General features: G+C 35.5%; 1 protein-coding gene across 2 annotated transcripts in view; it reads left to right on the top strand.

Moving 5' to 3' along the window:
• The window catches only part of LOC101246251 (vacuolar sorting protein 18), a 36,870-nt gene that overhangs the window by 6,681 nt on the left and 14,730 nt on the right, over positions 1-15,459 (top strand). For both annotated transcript variants that reach the window (XM_004240293.5, XM_069298921.1), the window contains exons 7-17: positions 1,639-1,740; positions 1,905-2,049; positions 3,455-3,598; positions 3,688-3,807; positions 3,974-4,030; positions 4,546-4,605; positions 5,630-5,737; positions 9,512-9,654; positions 10,028-10,106; positions 12,899-12,961; positions 13,256-13,386. In XM_004240293.5, the coding sequence (XP_004240341.1) occupies positions 1,639-1,740; positions 1,905-2,049; positions 3,455-3,598; positions 3,688-3,807; positions 3,974-4,030; positions 4,546-4,605; positions 5,630-5,737; positions 9,512-9,654; positions 10,028-10,106; positions 12,899-12,961; positions 13,256-13,386 (1,152 nt within the window). The remainder of the gene's footprint in view (positions 1-1,638; positions 1,741-1,904; positions 2,050-3,454; positions 3,599-3,687; positions 3,808-3,973; positions 4,031-4,545; positions 4,606-5,629; positions 5,738-9,511; positions 9,655-10,027; positions 10,107-12,898; positions 12,962-13,255; positions 13,387-15,459) is intronic.

The following is a 15,459-nucleotide window of genomic DNA, read 5'->3' as shown; positions in this document are numbered from 1 at the left end:
AAATAAAGCGTGGGCTTTAATGAAAAAAGGTGCAAAGGAAGAAAAAAAAACAAAATGTGTATATTTAGTCCAAAGCTAATAATTATAAACATGAATGGAAAATATATGACCAAATAAATTGATTCTTTTTATGATGAAGTGAAATATCAATTGTTTAGTGTCACTTCTTCACAAGAGGCTCATTGACAAGGAAAAGTTTTTCTTAGAACTTTGATGACGACACTGAAGCGCACATAAAGCGAGGTGAAACACTCAACACGTTTTGAGCCTCGCTTTAGGGCTTAAGCGCGCCTTTGATAACACTTCGTTGTAACTCCCAAACTATTTTTCAGAAACAGAATGTCTTCTATGGAAAATCTTTCTTCCCATCTCACTCATCCTCTCTTTTACTTGTTGCCTTTTCACCTCTTTCCTTTGTGATCTTTTCTGGATCATTCTTGATATTCTAGAAATTGCAAATATGATGAGGAAGCTGCTTTTCATCACAGGTCACAAATGTTTCGAAGTCAGAATGATCCAAACTGACACCAACAACCACGTCAGTACCACAACCGGTGTGTGAGCTTGTTCGGCCAGTTTTTCAGTGACTTTCTTGTTTAATATCGAACAGTCTCTTGAATTTGAGACTATTCATATCTTTCATACGAAATTTTGAGCACTTTCCAGTGACCATTGCATTGTTTCTCGCAAATCGGAGTTTTCCTATAGTGTTCTCTCTGTATCAATTATCAAATTTACTTTTGCCAAAATAAAGGGTATATTTAGATATTTGGGCTGGACAATGATACTTCTATCCCTTGGCTAAAATAGCATCTATATGCCGTTTTGTATCTATAGTTTTTGTTCACCCTTGGTCTTTTAAGCAGCTGGACAAAATATATTTTTGTATGATCTCAGGAAGAAGTCTATATGAAGTAATCACCTGATTTTGTTGCTCATGCGTAGTTAAATTGCCTTGTATATGGATTGTGCAAGTCATTTTATGGTTTGAAATATACTTCTCAAGCTTGGTTTGTGAAGTCAACATATTAATTCAGGAGTTCGGCATAACTCGTAGTTGAGTTGATCACTCTTTGTTTTATCGACACTCTGCATCAAATCCAATATGTTATGAGAAGACTAAGCACATTGAGATTGACTATCAATTTTGTGAAGTCAAGTGATCATCTTGCAAATATCTTCATCAAGCCCTTCACCGGTCCTTGTATTAATTACATTTGTAACATACTAGGTACATATGACTTGTATGCACTAGTTTGAGGGGGAGTGTTAGAACATGAATAGGAACAAGAATAGTATATACAACCTTATATAGAATAGGAATAGGAATAATATATAGAATCCTACTTGGAAAATTATTATAATGTACTGTCCTAGTTGAAATAGGGTCTCAATTTAATAATGTAAATGCATAACTCAATAATATTCTTCTCCTATATTTCTCTCACACCCCATCCTAATATTTCTTACACACCCCATCAGTAGTATGTCCCCACCTAGTAGTATCTGGATCGAGTGGGGCATCTGAACTTGTCAATTTCCTTCAACAGACTAACTTGTTAATTTCCAAGTACATACAAAACATACTGTTTGTTCATTTGCCAATGATTTAGGAGTTATTGGATTGTCTTCTTTCAGTGAACTGCACTTCTTTATCCAGCAAAGGAGGGCTGTACACTTCACGTGGCTTTCTGGAGCAGGTATCTACCATGGTGACCTAAAATTTGGAGCACAACGTAGGTAGATTTACCACCTGTTGCTTATTTCCTTACTTCTTTGGTTTGTTTCAATCCCAAGTTTTTTCATCTCATGGCCTTAATGCTCAAATTTATTTGAACTTTAAAGTTCTGTACATTTTTTTTGTTTGTTGATATTTTCTACAATTGCTGAAAATTTCACTGTAGTTCGCCAAATGGGGATGAAAACTTTGTGGAAAATAAAGCTCTTCTGGACTACTCTAAATTCTCTGAAGGAGTTGAAGGTGTCAAACCTAGCTCTCTGGCTATATCCGAGTTTCATTTCCTACTTCTCCTTGGCAACAAGGTTAAGGTGTGTGTGGTACTTCCATGACTTTGTTTCTATGTCTTTAACCTTTTAATTGATCAATGTTGTTGCAGTTTCTAGAGTTGAATTATTGTTCATGCATGCCTATGTCTATATGCAATATATGTCTTGGGGTTTTTCTCTGCTCAAACCAAAGACTGGAATGATATGAATTTTTTTGTTTGGCTGTATATCGTATGATTACGTAACCAAAAATGAACTTGTAAGTTAGATGGCATGGAAGCAATAATTATGAGGGTATACATATATTCTTTCATTTTTGAGTTTTTATCACTTTGACAATTCTTAAGTGTGTCTACCAAATACTAATCATATATGCATTAGCCATAATGTTCTAATGTAAATTTAGTTGCTTTTTTTTTTTCACTAAGATTTTCATGATTTCATGATATTAAATAAATATTTGTTTGTTGCACATGAAGAAACTAGGATATAATTTCCTTTTTCTTTAACCAAAAAGGGAAGCTGATGAAATTCTAAGCTTTAAACATAATTGTATAGAAGTCTTAGACCTAATAAGTCTAGTGATATCCTTAAATTTTTCATCTGCACACCTCTATTTTGTCAGTGTTGATATTGATGACTAAGTTTGCTTTAACTTTTAGGTTCATGTAGTGTACATCACTTAGTATTTACGATATCAGTATTTGTATTCTCAAAAAAGAAAAGAAAAAGAAGTGTACATCAATCCTAAGTTGACTTGAACGACTCCATTTACTTTTTTGATTTTTGATGGAGTGAGATAATATCATTGATAAGGCATCAGGAAGATTCCAAATTTACAAAAGACAAAAAGTCTGGAAGGTCCAAATCAGGAGACCAAAACCACGCCCCAATATATCAGTGCCTATGCTAGAACCAGGGAATTAACAAAGTCCAAAAAATTGTCAACACTAGTGTCAAGGATAAGAAAAATTCCAACTGAATGAACTAACTAGACATCTAGCCTTCAGTGAGTGAGTGTGCTGGAGTTGATATTTCATCAAACAGAAAAACTCCATTTATCATAATGTCTTCTCTTGTTTGCCATTATCCACTTGAATTTTATATATCTTAGGAGAAATACATTTCATGGTTAATTTGTTCTGCAAGACCACTGAGTATGTTGTTTTTCTATTGGGTAGAAGTTAGTCTAACACTATTGCTTTGCAGCATTAATCCAATCTCTTGCTATATTATGTATTTCTAGATTGTTAAATATATGGATGCTAGAGGTCCTTCCTTTACGGCTTTACCACATGACAGATCGCAGAAGACAGTTAGAAGAACAACAATTTAGGACAAGGGCAACCTGACCGCCCAATTATTGAGCAAATCACTTGATTCTGAAGAATGGGATATTTCACCTTTGAATACCTTGTATAGTTATGCTTTAGTTTATGTCTTGTAGGTGGTGAACAGGATAAGTGAACAGATAGTTGAAGAACTTTATTTTGATCAGACATCTGATGCAGTTTCAAGAGGTATTATTGGCTTATGTAGTGATGCCTCAGCTGGGTTGTTTTATGCATATGACCAAAATTCTATCTTCCAGGTGCAGTATAGGCATTTCCTAAATCTTATTTGATGTGGTAATACCATTATATTTCTTCTTCAGTTTCTGAATCGACAATCTGAATTTAGGTGTCCGTAAATGATGAAGGTCGTGATATGTGGAAAGTGTACTTGGACTTAAAAGAATATGCTGCAGCTTTGGCTAGTTGTCGTGATGCCCTGCAGAGAGACCAAGTTTATCTGGTTCAGGTCTTGGCTAATTAAACTTCTATTCTGCTGGGATATGTGATGCTTTTTTGAATATTTGCCTCATTTGTAACTGTCCCCTAATCATAATCTGAAGAAACTCTTATTGCTTGGGAGGCTGTATATTTTCTTTTGGTTTTTCATCATAGACCTCATGTATGTTATGCAGGCTGAAGCTGCTTTTGTTGCCAAGGAGTTCCTCAGAGCTGCATCATTCTATGCAAAAGTATTTAATCTATTTATTTATGCATTTACTTCCATTTTGTGGTTTCCATTTAGTTGTTGTTTCTTTGTACTTTTGTAAACTTGATCCTTGTCAACCAACCACATACCCTTAAGAAAATCTGATCCTTGTGTGCTAATTGCAAATTTCATTATGACCAGCAAATGGGAAATTTCCACAAACTTCTGTAGCAATCAGTGCCTATGTCTACTCTATTCTACAAAGACCAGTAGAATTTTGTTTTCTGATAAATGAGAATACTTTCATCTATCATACCCCAAGTGAAACCCCTGATAATCTTCCTTAAAAGGTCTGCTTCATATAATCCGTTACATTTTCAGTAGTATCGAATTGATTACCGTCTTGAATATTTCTTGTAAAAACTATGTCTCTGATTCAAATTCTGCAACTCTTCACTCATGTCACTTTTGTTTTCTTTTATTTATGTTTGACAAAAATAATTCATATTTATTCCTGGAACTGGAGACCTTTCTAATCCATGGAAATGAATACTGCAGATTAATTATGTATTATCTTTTGAAGAGATCTCATTGAAGTTCATTAGCATAGGCGAACAGGTATGAGCTTTTTTAATTCTAGAACACTGATTTATGGTTATGCTAGAAAAGATTTCTATTTTCACTCGTTGAAAAAACAAAAAAAATCAGATTCACTAAAGTTCAATCCATCTTGCTGTTGAAAAAACAATCCATCTTGCTCATTCGAGGCAAGGATCTGTAGTAGTAACCAACTCATATCTAAAAAGGAACATTACTTTTCCTGTTGTTCCGTTTTTAAGAGACAAGGTTTATTAGGCTGTAAGAACTAAGAAGCTTGTTAGAACTCAAATATTTCCATTTGGAGTCCGTTGCGGCGACTCATTATAGGTTATTCTATTTAGTCTCGAGTTACTTAAATGATACCCAAATAGATCATACTGAGGATTTTTTAATTCTAAGCATCATTGGAGAACATGTTTATTTGGTAGATCCTGAGTTCCTGACTGCAAATTCTGATAATTTAGTATCTCTTCTTATTTACAAAGCAAATGTACTTGAATTCCAATTATCTTTACATTTTAGCATCTGTTTCCATTTTTTGTATATAGTCTTCACCAGGACTTGAGGGCTGCTACTGCTTTTGTTAGCTGATGTAGTATTATCCAGTTGTTGTTTTTAGAACTTCATTGTACTTCTGTGCAGTGCTATCTCAGTGCCGATTATTATTGAAGTTCTCTCATTGCTTATTGATTTAAAAAATTGTAATAGTTCAGAACCACGTTTAATTTCTCGTGATCATCTTCTTGCTTAGTAGTCCTATCATTGTCAAAAATGAAGATATTATTCCTTAGGAAGATAATTAACCTATGTTTGTGTAGATATCCCATTCCTTTTTACAACAGATCTCTAGTGATATTTGCTGCATCTGCATATGTTATAATGAGAGGTATTCCTTGGTCTGCTGTTGGAAGTTAATTTTGTTAGTTTTCTGACATGTGACATTTGGAAACCTTGAATAGAAAAACAACCACAAATAATAGAATCAGTAGAAAAAAGAACTAGTTGAATTTTTTTCCTGGATATAACACTTCTTTGCTTGCAGGATGCACTGAGAACATTTCTCCTGCGGAAGCTTGATAATCTTTCAAAGGATGAAAAATGTCAAATAACAATGATTTCGACATGGGCTACTGAATTATATCTTGATAAGGTTTGTCTCTTTTTGAAGTGAGCTTGGTTGATTAAAAGTTTGGTTGCTTTTCTTTTCCTTGTTTTCATAAACTGTAAATTTGTTCTGATGTTAATGTTGGAAATATCTCTGTTTCCGGTTCCTATTATGTATAGGTCGAACTTGGATAATCCGACTTACATTCCTATTATGTTTAGGTCGAACTTGGATTATCTGACTTACACAAAATAAGTGTTATCAAAAGCGCAAATTGCAAAAAAACTCTAAGGTCCGTTAGGGCTTTAAGCGCAAATAAAGCATGAACTTAAATGAAAAAAGGCGCAAAGGGAGAAAAGAATATAAATATATATGTTTAGTCCAAGACTAATAATTATAAACATGAATGACAAAAATATGACCAATAAAATTGAAAAATAGTTCATGATGAAGTGAAATATCAATTATTTAGTGTCACTTCTTTATACGAGGCTCATTGGCAAGGAAATGTTTGCCTTAGAACCTTGATGATGACATTGAAGCGCACATAAAGCGACGCGGAGCGCTCAACCCGTTGAGCCTTGCTTCAGGGCTTAAGCGCGCCTTTCATAATACTGGGTAAGACCTCTAGCATCCACATATTTAACAATCTAGAACAAGATAATATAGCAAGAGATTGGATTAATGCTGCAAAGCTCGGATAATCTAAGTTCGACCTATACATAATAGGAACTGGAAATAGAGATATTTAGGATCTATTCCTTTAAACCTCGGGTACTAGTATGAAATAATTTCTTTTAGGGGACAATGTGCATTTAGTGGGCTCAACTTTTTCCTTTATGTTTTTTTATTATTAAAGATCCTGGTATGTTTTTTACCGTCTTTAATTTATGCTTATTTTATTAGTTTTTGTTTTGAGTACATGTTTTAAACTTTGTTGTTTATGTTTATGCTTTTGATAATTATGTTGAAGCAAAGATATGTTAATCAAGAGTTTAGTGTAATCATTAGATTATTGGTGTCATGTAGATTAGAATTCTTACACTTGTAAAATAAACGACTTTGATCTTTATAGAGTTTTCATTGGTTAAAAGATCCATCGGATGTCAAAGAAGGGACTTTGAGTGTTCAAAAGTTATGGTGGTTCCACACTACCTTGGAGTTTTATTTATTCAACTTACTATCTTATTAAGACATTCAATCGATTGGTGACATCCAAAAAATAAGGAATGTAGTGGGATGGTAAGTATTGTACTCAATCTTAATCAAACGTTTGGGGTTCAAATGTTGGGTTGTAGTCAATGAATTACCCCTCAAAGTAAGATGAATCAATATTAATCAAATATTAAAGAAATAATTATCTCCTTGTAAGCTTTAGATTAAAAGTCCCCAAAAATAAAGTTTTAACCATATTGATCGAAACATGAACAAAATATGTCTTTTGTCTATCAAAGTAGTCTCATCGACGCAAGACATCATTTAATCCAAATTGTTTGAGCGACATACGTTATATCATTGAAATCCAAGAGACGTGTTTTTATATTTTAATAAACTTATTAAGTACACAACTAATTATAAGATGTATAATATTTAGATTCTGTATGTAGAAACCTTGAATAAGAGAAAAACTCTTGCAGTTGATGAATTAAAAATCTGTACCACTTTTTGAAAATGCAAATATAGACACTGAAATAGTAACATATCTTTTCGAAAGACTTTGGTGATGAACAACTACAATAAAATGAAGAATTAATAACAAAATCCATAAACACTAAAAATCAAATCTTTTTTGTTTTAAGATTAAAAACATTTCATATCTTCTTTGGATGAAATATTCTTGAAAATTTATCATAGGGCTGTACCCTCTTGAAAACACTTATATTATCAAATATTCAGAAGTAAGGTCAAATTAATGGAACGACCTTACTGAAAAAGAAATACATGGGTAGGGGTCGAAATGATGACACGGCCCTACACAAATCGATTTGGGGAATCACCAAAAACACGGATGAAACTATGCAAATCAAATTCGAGTCACCAAAAAGACACACGGTGCTATGCAACTTAGATATGAAAAAGTACAAACCATGATACTAAGCGAATTAAATATGAGAAGTAGTCTCGAAAGAGGCACAGTGCTACACAAATTAGATATGAAAAAGTAGTAATCGAAAAATGCACGGTGCTACGCGAGTTGGATATGAGAAAGTAGTCATCGGAAAGATGATATGGGGCTACGCATATCGAATATGAAAAAGTAGTTACTGAAAGATGTCACTGTGCTATGCACATCAAATATGAGAAAGAAGTCACCGGGAAGATAGCCAGGTGCTACACATATTAGATATGAGAGACTAGTCATCAGAAAGATACACGGTGACCCAACTTTTGCTAATATAATATTGTCCGACGGGGCAGCATATATGGGTAATAGCTGCTTGACGGTTGTGGAAGATTGTAGAGGCGTTGTTACCAGGTGAGAAATATAGGAGAAAACTATTATTTAATTGTGTATCTACATTATTACATAGATATCCTATTTATAGACACTACAATATAATTCTTTACCAAGTAGTATACTATTTACTATTCCTATTCTAAGTAGGATTGTATATACCTATTCCTATTCCAACACATCTGTAATGCCACACTATTGTTGAGTAAGATTAGAATCTGAGTTCCCCTATTTAGGTTCTACGAGGACATTAATATTGACACCCCATTGTTGTATTAAATTCCTAACGCGTCTCTTTTTGTTGTTATTATTCACCCTCTTCACATTCCAAGACGATTTTTTCATCTTCACAAGTTTTATTTGAGATAAGATCCTCCCTCTACCTCCAGGTTCACTGTCTTCAAATAATGTCAAAAGCTAGATTTCTAACCTCCTTGAGCAGTGGGTCTTTCGGAAACAACCTCTCTACCTCTACAAGATAGGGGTAAGGTCCATGCACACTCTAACCTCCTCAAATCCCACTTATGGAATAACATTCTACCAGTTATATCTTTTGGCGTCTTTTACATTGACACCACTGTTATACCTGGGTGATTATTCTGACGGTAATGCTTCTACCTATGCTATTCAGAGCATTGTGCTTAATTTTAGTGGCCTTTCTAGCTGCACTCCCTGATTCTACGTCTATTTTTGTGACTGTTTTGGGAGTGAAGCGCCTTGAGTTTTTAGTGATGAGATGTTTTGACAAGCCAAGTCAAATGGGAAGCAAACCTTGTAATTGATGAGAATGTCTTTTAGAACAAAGGGAAGGGTGTGTGTTATTGCATTGCTTGCCTTCAAGAAGTTCCTCGAGAATTGGCCAGATGCAGCACTGTGACAACAAAGGAGTGGATTCTCCATTGAAAGGGTATAGGAGAAGACTTGGTGATCATTCCTCGCATCTCTTTGCGGTGATTAGTCATTTGAGTGGTTACTTTCAAGGACCTTACTTGAATTTTCAACTAGATTTTGGCGAACTAAATATTTTTTTATAGAATGTTCAATTTTAATCAAATATTAAAATCTAGAATGCTTAAAATATTAAAAATTTAAGTTTGTTGTTGTAATACAAGTATCATACTTGTACTGTGTTTGACACCTATATATTGGTCTGTCATGGGTACCAAATGGCTTACTTATTAATATATCTCTTCTCTTCTCTTAAGCTATCTTAATGCAATACAAGCAAGCTGAATAGTAATGGAATGATTCCACTTATTCATCTTTGGACCAAAGTGTATTCTTTAAGTGATAACATGGTGGCTGTGATTTGAACATAGATGATTGGCCTTTTTAGGTTTTTGTTTCATACATCTCGCTTGCAGATCAATCGGCTGCTTCTAGAAGATGATGATGCTTTGGACAGTAATAATACCGAGTACCAATCACTCATTAAAGAGTTTCGTGCTTTCCTTAGTGACTGCAAGGATGTATTGGATGAGGCAACCACCATGAAACTACTAGAAAGGTAGCTTATCTGGCAACTGATCTCGCTTGGTTTTAAATCCAATTCTTGTAAATTTTTTTTGTTAGTCCAACTACTTATTTTTCTATCTCTGCTTTCCCCTAGAAACATGATACAGGTTTTTCATGTACATGTCAGAGATTCACCTGGTAGAACATATTTGACATTTTAGGTGCTGTTACCTGCAATGTTTTTCAAGCTGAAATTTCATAAAAAAAAATAAATCTATGGTTATCTAGGGAAAAAATGAACTCTTCCTTTGTAAAAGTTCAGTTATCTTCGCTTCATATATTTATTATATATTCCTTCCCTAATATGTTCTAATAGTTTATTTCTGGCTTTATTGTCCTTTATGTTGTTATTTTTTTTGTTGTAGCTACGGTAGAGTTGATGAGCTAGTGTTCTTTGCTAGTCTAAAGGAGCAATACGAAATTGTGCTTCACCACTACATTCAGGTTTGTTCTTTTTATGTATCTTTTGACATGCTGGTATTTCATTGGCTTGTCTTTTTTCTTTGTCAATGTCTTAGTTCCACTTTCATGCTGTTCTTTATTTTTGTTAGGGGTTACCAGAGGCATCTTTATGATTTTGGATACTTGTCTTGTTTTAACTTTTGTTTGGAGAAAACTGTTCCCCTCCACATTTAGAGGTTGATTGTTGTCTTTCATGCTAGTTCTTCTCAGATCTGGTGTATAATACAATTCTCTCATGTATTCCTTTTGAATGTCATTAGATTACAAAATCAACAATCTTATTAATGGGGCTTTCCAGCCAGGTAGTCCTTCAAATTTTCTGCTTGAACTTTTCTCACCCTATCTCATTCCTTCCGTTCTCCTCCTCCGTTCCTTCTTTCCCTACACCTCCCCATTAGCATTAAACACTTTTGACTCATACTGTTGAGTGAGTCATAACCTGTAACAACGTTCCCTAGTCTCCACCAGCGTGGATAGTCTCCCTTTCCTCGCAAAAGCTTACTCATGACATATCTTTCATACTTCACTGGATATACACAAACCTTTCACGTATAACCCCCACCCTTCTGAACAAGTCCACATACCAAAGTGCACTGTATGTTGGAAATATTCACAGGAAATATCTTTGTTGGCTTCCCTTTATACCACAAATCTAAAAAGGAAAATAAAGTTTCAAAGCTTTGATACCTTCAACTTCGTTACCAATCTCCAACCTCAAATGGTGGTGGGGGTTCACCCTTAAGCTTAGGAGATGGTGGGAAGACATTAAACGAGACCATGGTAGGGAGATTTTTAAATTGCTGATTTTCCAACGTTCCTTATTTATGTCACTTCTGATTGATATTTGGTGAAAGCATTGCTAAAATTTTGGGATCCAGAAAGAGTGGTCTTCAAATTTGAAGATTGAGTTAGCACCCACCATAGGAAATTGGTGGGTTTACTAATTTGCATTATCATCGGAGGATCATGATCGCACCTCACATGTAATCCGGGAAGTTCTTGCATTGGCATGCTTGGACTATGAATGGATCTCTTTGGACTTTCTGTATGAATGCTTTGGTCGTTAGGATGGTTCAAAGATATTTGAAAGGAGAGGTTTCTTGCTCGAACGAAAAGTGAGAGAAGAACCATTTGGGCGCTTTTGCGATTGCATTGTTGGGTACTTTGGTATATCTGGAAGAAAATGGAAAATAGATACATTCCTTAGTTCCATGGTTTAAGCGGTGGCCCAAGAGGTGGGTAGCATTGATGTAATGTGGTGCCAGATAGTAGCAGAAATGTTGAGGGTTCCAACCAAATGTACTAAAGGTAGGAGATCTTTCGAGGGATGCAACTTTTTGCTTCAATTGTGGGCCATAGAACACTTCTACAAGCGGTCTAACATGATAGACATTCTTACTGGGGTTGGCAACAAAATTGACACTCATTCGCAGAGCATGGCCAAGTTTATTGCCCTAGTAGGACCTGAAGATTGGGTTGCATTCATAAAGAGCTTTGGCATTATCAAGTTTAATGGAAATACTCTTAGCAGTCTGCCCCTAGTGTTATTATAAGAGGTGATGAGCTTTACTACATCGAGCTCCTTGGTCTATAAGGGGGTGTCCTATCATATTCTCCTTTATGAGTGCTTCGTCAGTTTGTGCAAACTCAAGTCATACCATTGCGGTAGAATATGGGCAATTTCGAGTACAAATTTGGGCTAGAGATTCTAAAAGTCCACAATACACTTCAAAGGTTGTAAGAGTTGGTGACTATGAGTGTCTATGAGGATCAAGCCTTTTGAGCATCAGAATATTATGTGTGGCTCCTAAAGAATATTAAGAGCGTGGACTATCTTAGCAGGGAAAGGCATCATGGTTGTGAGGATGTCCATATTACATCACTCCAGAGATGAAAGAACAATTGCCTAAAGCTTTGGAATCAACGTCGTAGGATATCTTGAAGTTTTGGATTTTCCCCTTTTGTTATCCTATTTCCCTTAGTTTAATTATTCTATCTTTCCTACTTCTTCGTTTGAAGATATGTACTGTTTCAAGTATTTAGTGAATCAAATGGTTTGTTTCTCTTTTAGTTCCGTCTTAAAACTCCAATTAATATCAAAATAAGGCTTGGATTAACCCTCGTAAATCTCTTATTTATCGTCTTAGGCCTACCTCTAGATCAATGAGGCATCCTTCATTTAGGTCGTTATTTCTCGTAAAACATCGTGTTTATTTTTATAATAAAATATGTTTTACTAACCTTACAAGATTTCTCTCTTGATTATGTTCCCTTCCGTAAAGGTTGATTTGTGCACTCTAGCGTATGATGTCTTTTAGCATCTTTTCCAATGACACCACTGTTATACCTGGTGATTATTCCGACTGTAATGCTTCTACCGATGCTATTTTGGAGCATTGTGCTTAATTTTAGTGTCCATTCTAGCTGCACTTCCTGATTCTATGATTGGTTCTACCATTTGATGTATATAACACATATTTTCTTTACTGATTCCACTGTCCATTCCTATCTTCAAAGATCTCTGTCAAACCCCATTGCATCCCCATATAGACTCTTGCATTTCTATCTTTGAGATTGCACTTGGCATATAGCATGAACTTCTGTTAACTTGCATGCTTCTGTTTTTGGATACTTGTGAATATGACCAAGGGAAGAAATATTATTTGTAGATCTATTTGCAGATGTTCTGCATTTTGTGCTCATAGTAACTGCAGTGCACTAATTGATTGTTGGTATGAACAGTGATTTGTCTTTCTTTTTCTATGCAATCACAGCAAGGAGAAGCAAAGAAGGCGTTACAAGTTCTTCAGAAGCCTAATGTTGCAACAGAACTTCAGGTATGGGTAAAAACTATTAAGTGGGTGTTTGGATTGGCTTATTTTAAGTAGCTTTTGACTTTTAAGCTTTTTTTGAATATTTGAAACGTTTGGCAAACAGAAAATGTGCTTTAAGCACTATATCTTAGGCTTAAAAAGTGCAAAAAAAGCCAAAAGTCGGGTGTTCCTAACTTATGAGTTTTAGCTTATAAGCACTTATAGAAAGCCAATCCAAACAACCCCTAAGTAGGGATTGTGTTTTGAATCTACTGTAATCGCACCATGCCTTACTTGGATTCTTTTGTTCTATTGCAGTACAAGTTTGCACCAGATCTCATCATGCTTGATGCATATGAAACTGTTGAGTCATGGATGACCACTAAGAGTTTGAACCCGAGAAAGCTCATTCCTGCAATGATGCGTTATTCAAGTGAACCACATGCAAAGTAATGTGCATCTCTACCTTGCATTGAGTTCTTTGATTTTCTTACCGGCACGTTCTTCATGAGCTTTCAGTTTTATGTGCCAATTCTTTTTCATTTAGTTGTATCTTAGTTTTGTGGATAATAGGGGGTAGTTGAAAGGGATTCTTTTTACTGTGTGACCTGTTTTAGTCCTTAATGTAGCAATGTGCATCCAACACTATCTTAGTTTACTGATGCTCCACCTTCGGTTATCTTTTCTTTTAGGAGACTTTTTGAGTAAAGGTAACTCTGTATTCACAAAAGCCTCATCAACATAAGGATGATGAGGATCATTTTACAACCCACAGTGTGTGCACTTTCCTCAATGAGGACTACACAAAAAACTTACTAGTTACCTATGAAGTCAACTATATCAACTATGTACCTGCCATTTCCTGTTTACACCAATATTAAAGTAAACTAAGGCATTAGATTTTAATCTTCTGGCAGTTTGTCCCTTTGCCTTCAAAACATCTGGTATTTTTCTACTTCCACAATGTCCACCAGACAGAAGCTATGTGGATCTCCACCAGTCTTCATTGGTTCCTCTTCTTCCAATACCTTTCTAGCTACTGGGTATTTCCATACCCAGTCGACTCCTACGATACATAGGAACATGTTCCATAGATTTCTAGCTGCTTTGCAATGAAGAATATATTGTTGTCTGTTGTTCACTTCTGCTTCTTGATTGCACATAAAATGTCTTGAGCAAAGCTGGAAACATCTTCCTTTGCAACACTTCATGTGTTAGACATGCTTTTCTTACCACCAACCAAGTAAACCAAGATATCTTAATGGGCTTTTTAACCTTCCAAATTAGCTTCCAGGACCATACTTCTGTGTTGACTTGGTTATTCTTCCTCTCTCAGTAGCATGACTTCACTGTGAAGACCCCTTTGTTGTGTAGTGAGTTTGTCTGCATTGGTGGCAATACCTGAGAAATTATTCAACACTTGAAGAAGCCTGGCAATCTCTGTCACTTCCCAATCATTTAGTGCTCTTCTAAAGATCAAATTCCAACCATGAGGGCTCCACACCCGTGAGACTGAGGCATTTCTTTGTGAGCTCAGAATGTAAAGTTGGGGGAAAAGCCTTCTCAAGTTTTCGTTCCCAACCCAATGCTCTCTCCAGAAATCAACTTCCACTCCACTGCCCACTTGGAAGGAAATGTTGATATGAACTTGAGATTACAACCTCCTGATGGTCTTCCAAACATTGCATCCAAAGGTGCCCATGACCTCCTCAGTGGCCCATTGACTTAGCATACCATATTTATCTTCCATAAACCTTCTCCCCAAAGCCATATGGAATTCCTGATGTTTTTTTTTGAAACTGATACGGAATTCCAGATGTTTTGAACGCTTAGAGAATGATGTGCAGAAGATCAAGTTGAACTTCATGTTACTATGTTTTTGGTGTATTCAGAGTTACTCTAATGATAATGTGTCTATCATACATGTTCTAGATTCTTTGTAGCTAGTGAGAAAAGGCACTAGAGCTCTATTATAAATATGGTTTCAGTAATACCCAAGTACTGTTTTGATCATTGATATGATACAAAGTTACATATTTTAGAAAAAAGCCATATCATCTGTGCAAAACCTCCACCCATTTCCTTTGGCTATTCTGAGCATGTAATTTAAACCTTCCATGGCTAGGATAAATGGGAATGGTGACATGGGGTCACCCTATCTAAGCCCCCTTTGTGATTGAAAATATCTTTCAATGTTGCCATTAATAATGAGGGAGAATTTTACATTAGAGATGCAAAATCTTATTCAACTGATCCATTTGGTACCAAACCCCTTATCTTCTAGGATGTATAATAAATAGGACCATTTGACATGGTCATAGGCCTTCTTAATGTCCAGCTTGCACAGGATTCCAGGGGTCTTCTCTCACCTAGAGTCTACCAACTCATTGGCCAAAAGGCTGCATCCATTATCTGCCTACCCTTCCAGAAAGCCATCTGATATTCCTCAACAAGCTTCCCCATAACAATTTTCATTGCCTCAGTAATCAATTTAGAGATTATTTTATACACTCCACCTATCA

The sequence above is a fragment of the Solanum lycopersicum genome, chromosome 6, assembly GCF_036512215.1.
Source record: "Solanum lycopersicum chromosome 6, SLM_r2.1".
Taxonomy (NCBI): Eukaryota; Viridiplantae; Streptophyta; class Magnoliopsida; order Solanales; family Solanaceae; genus Solanum; species Solanum lycopersicum.
The sequence above is the reverse complement of the archived record's forward strand: the minus strand, read 5'-3'. Positions and strand labels throughout refer to the sequence as shown.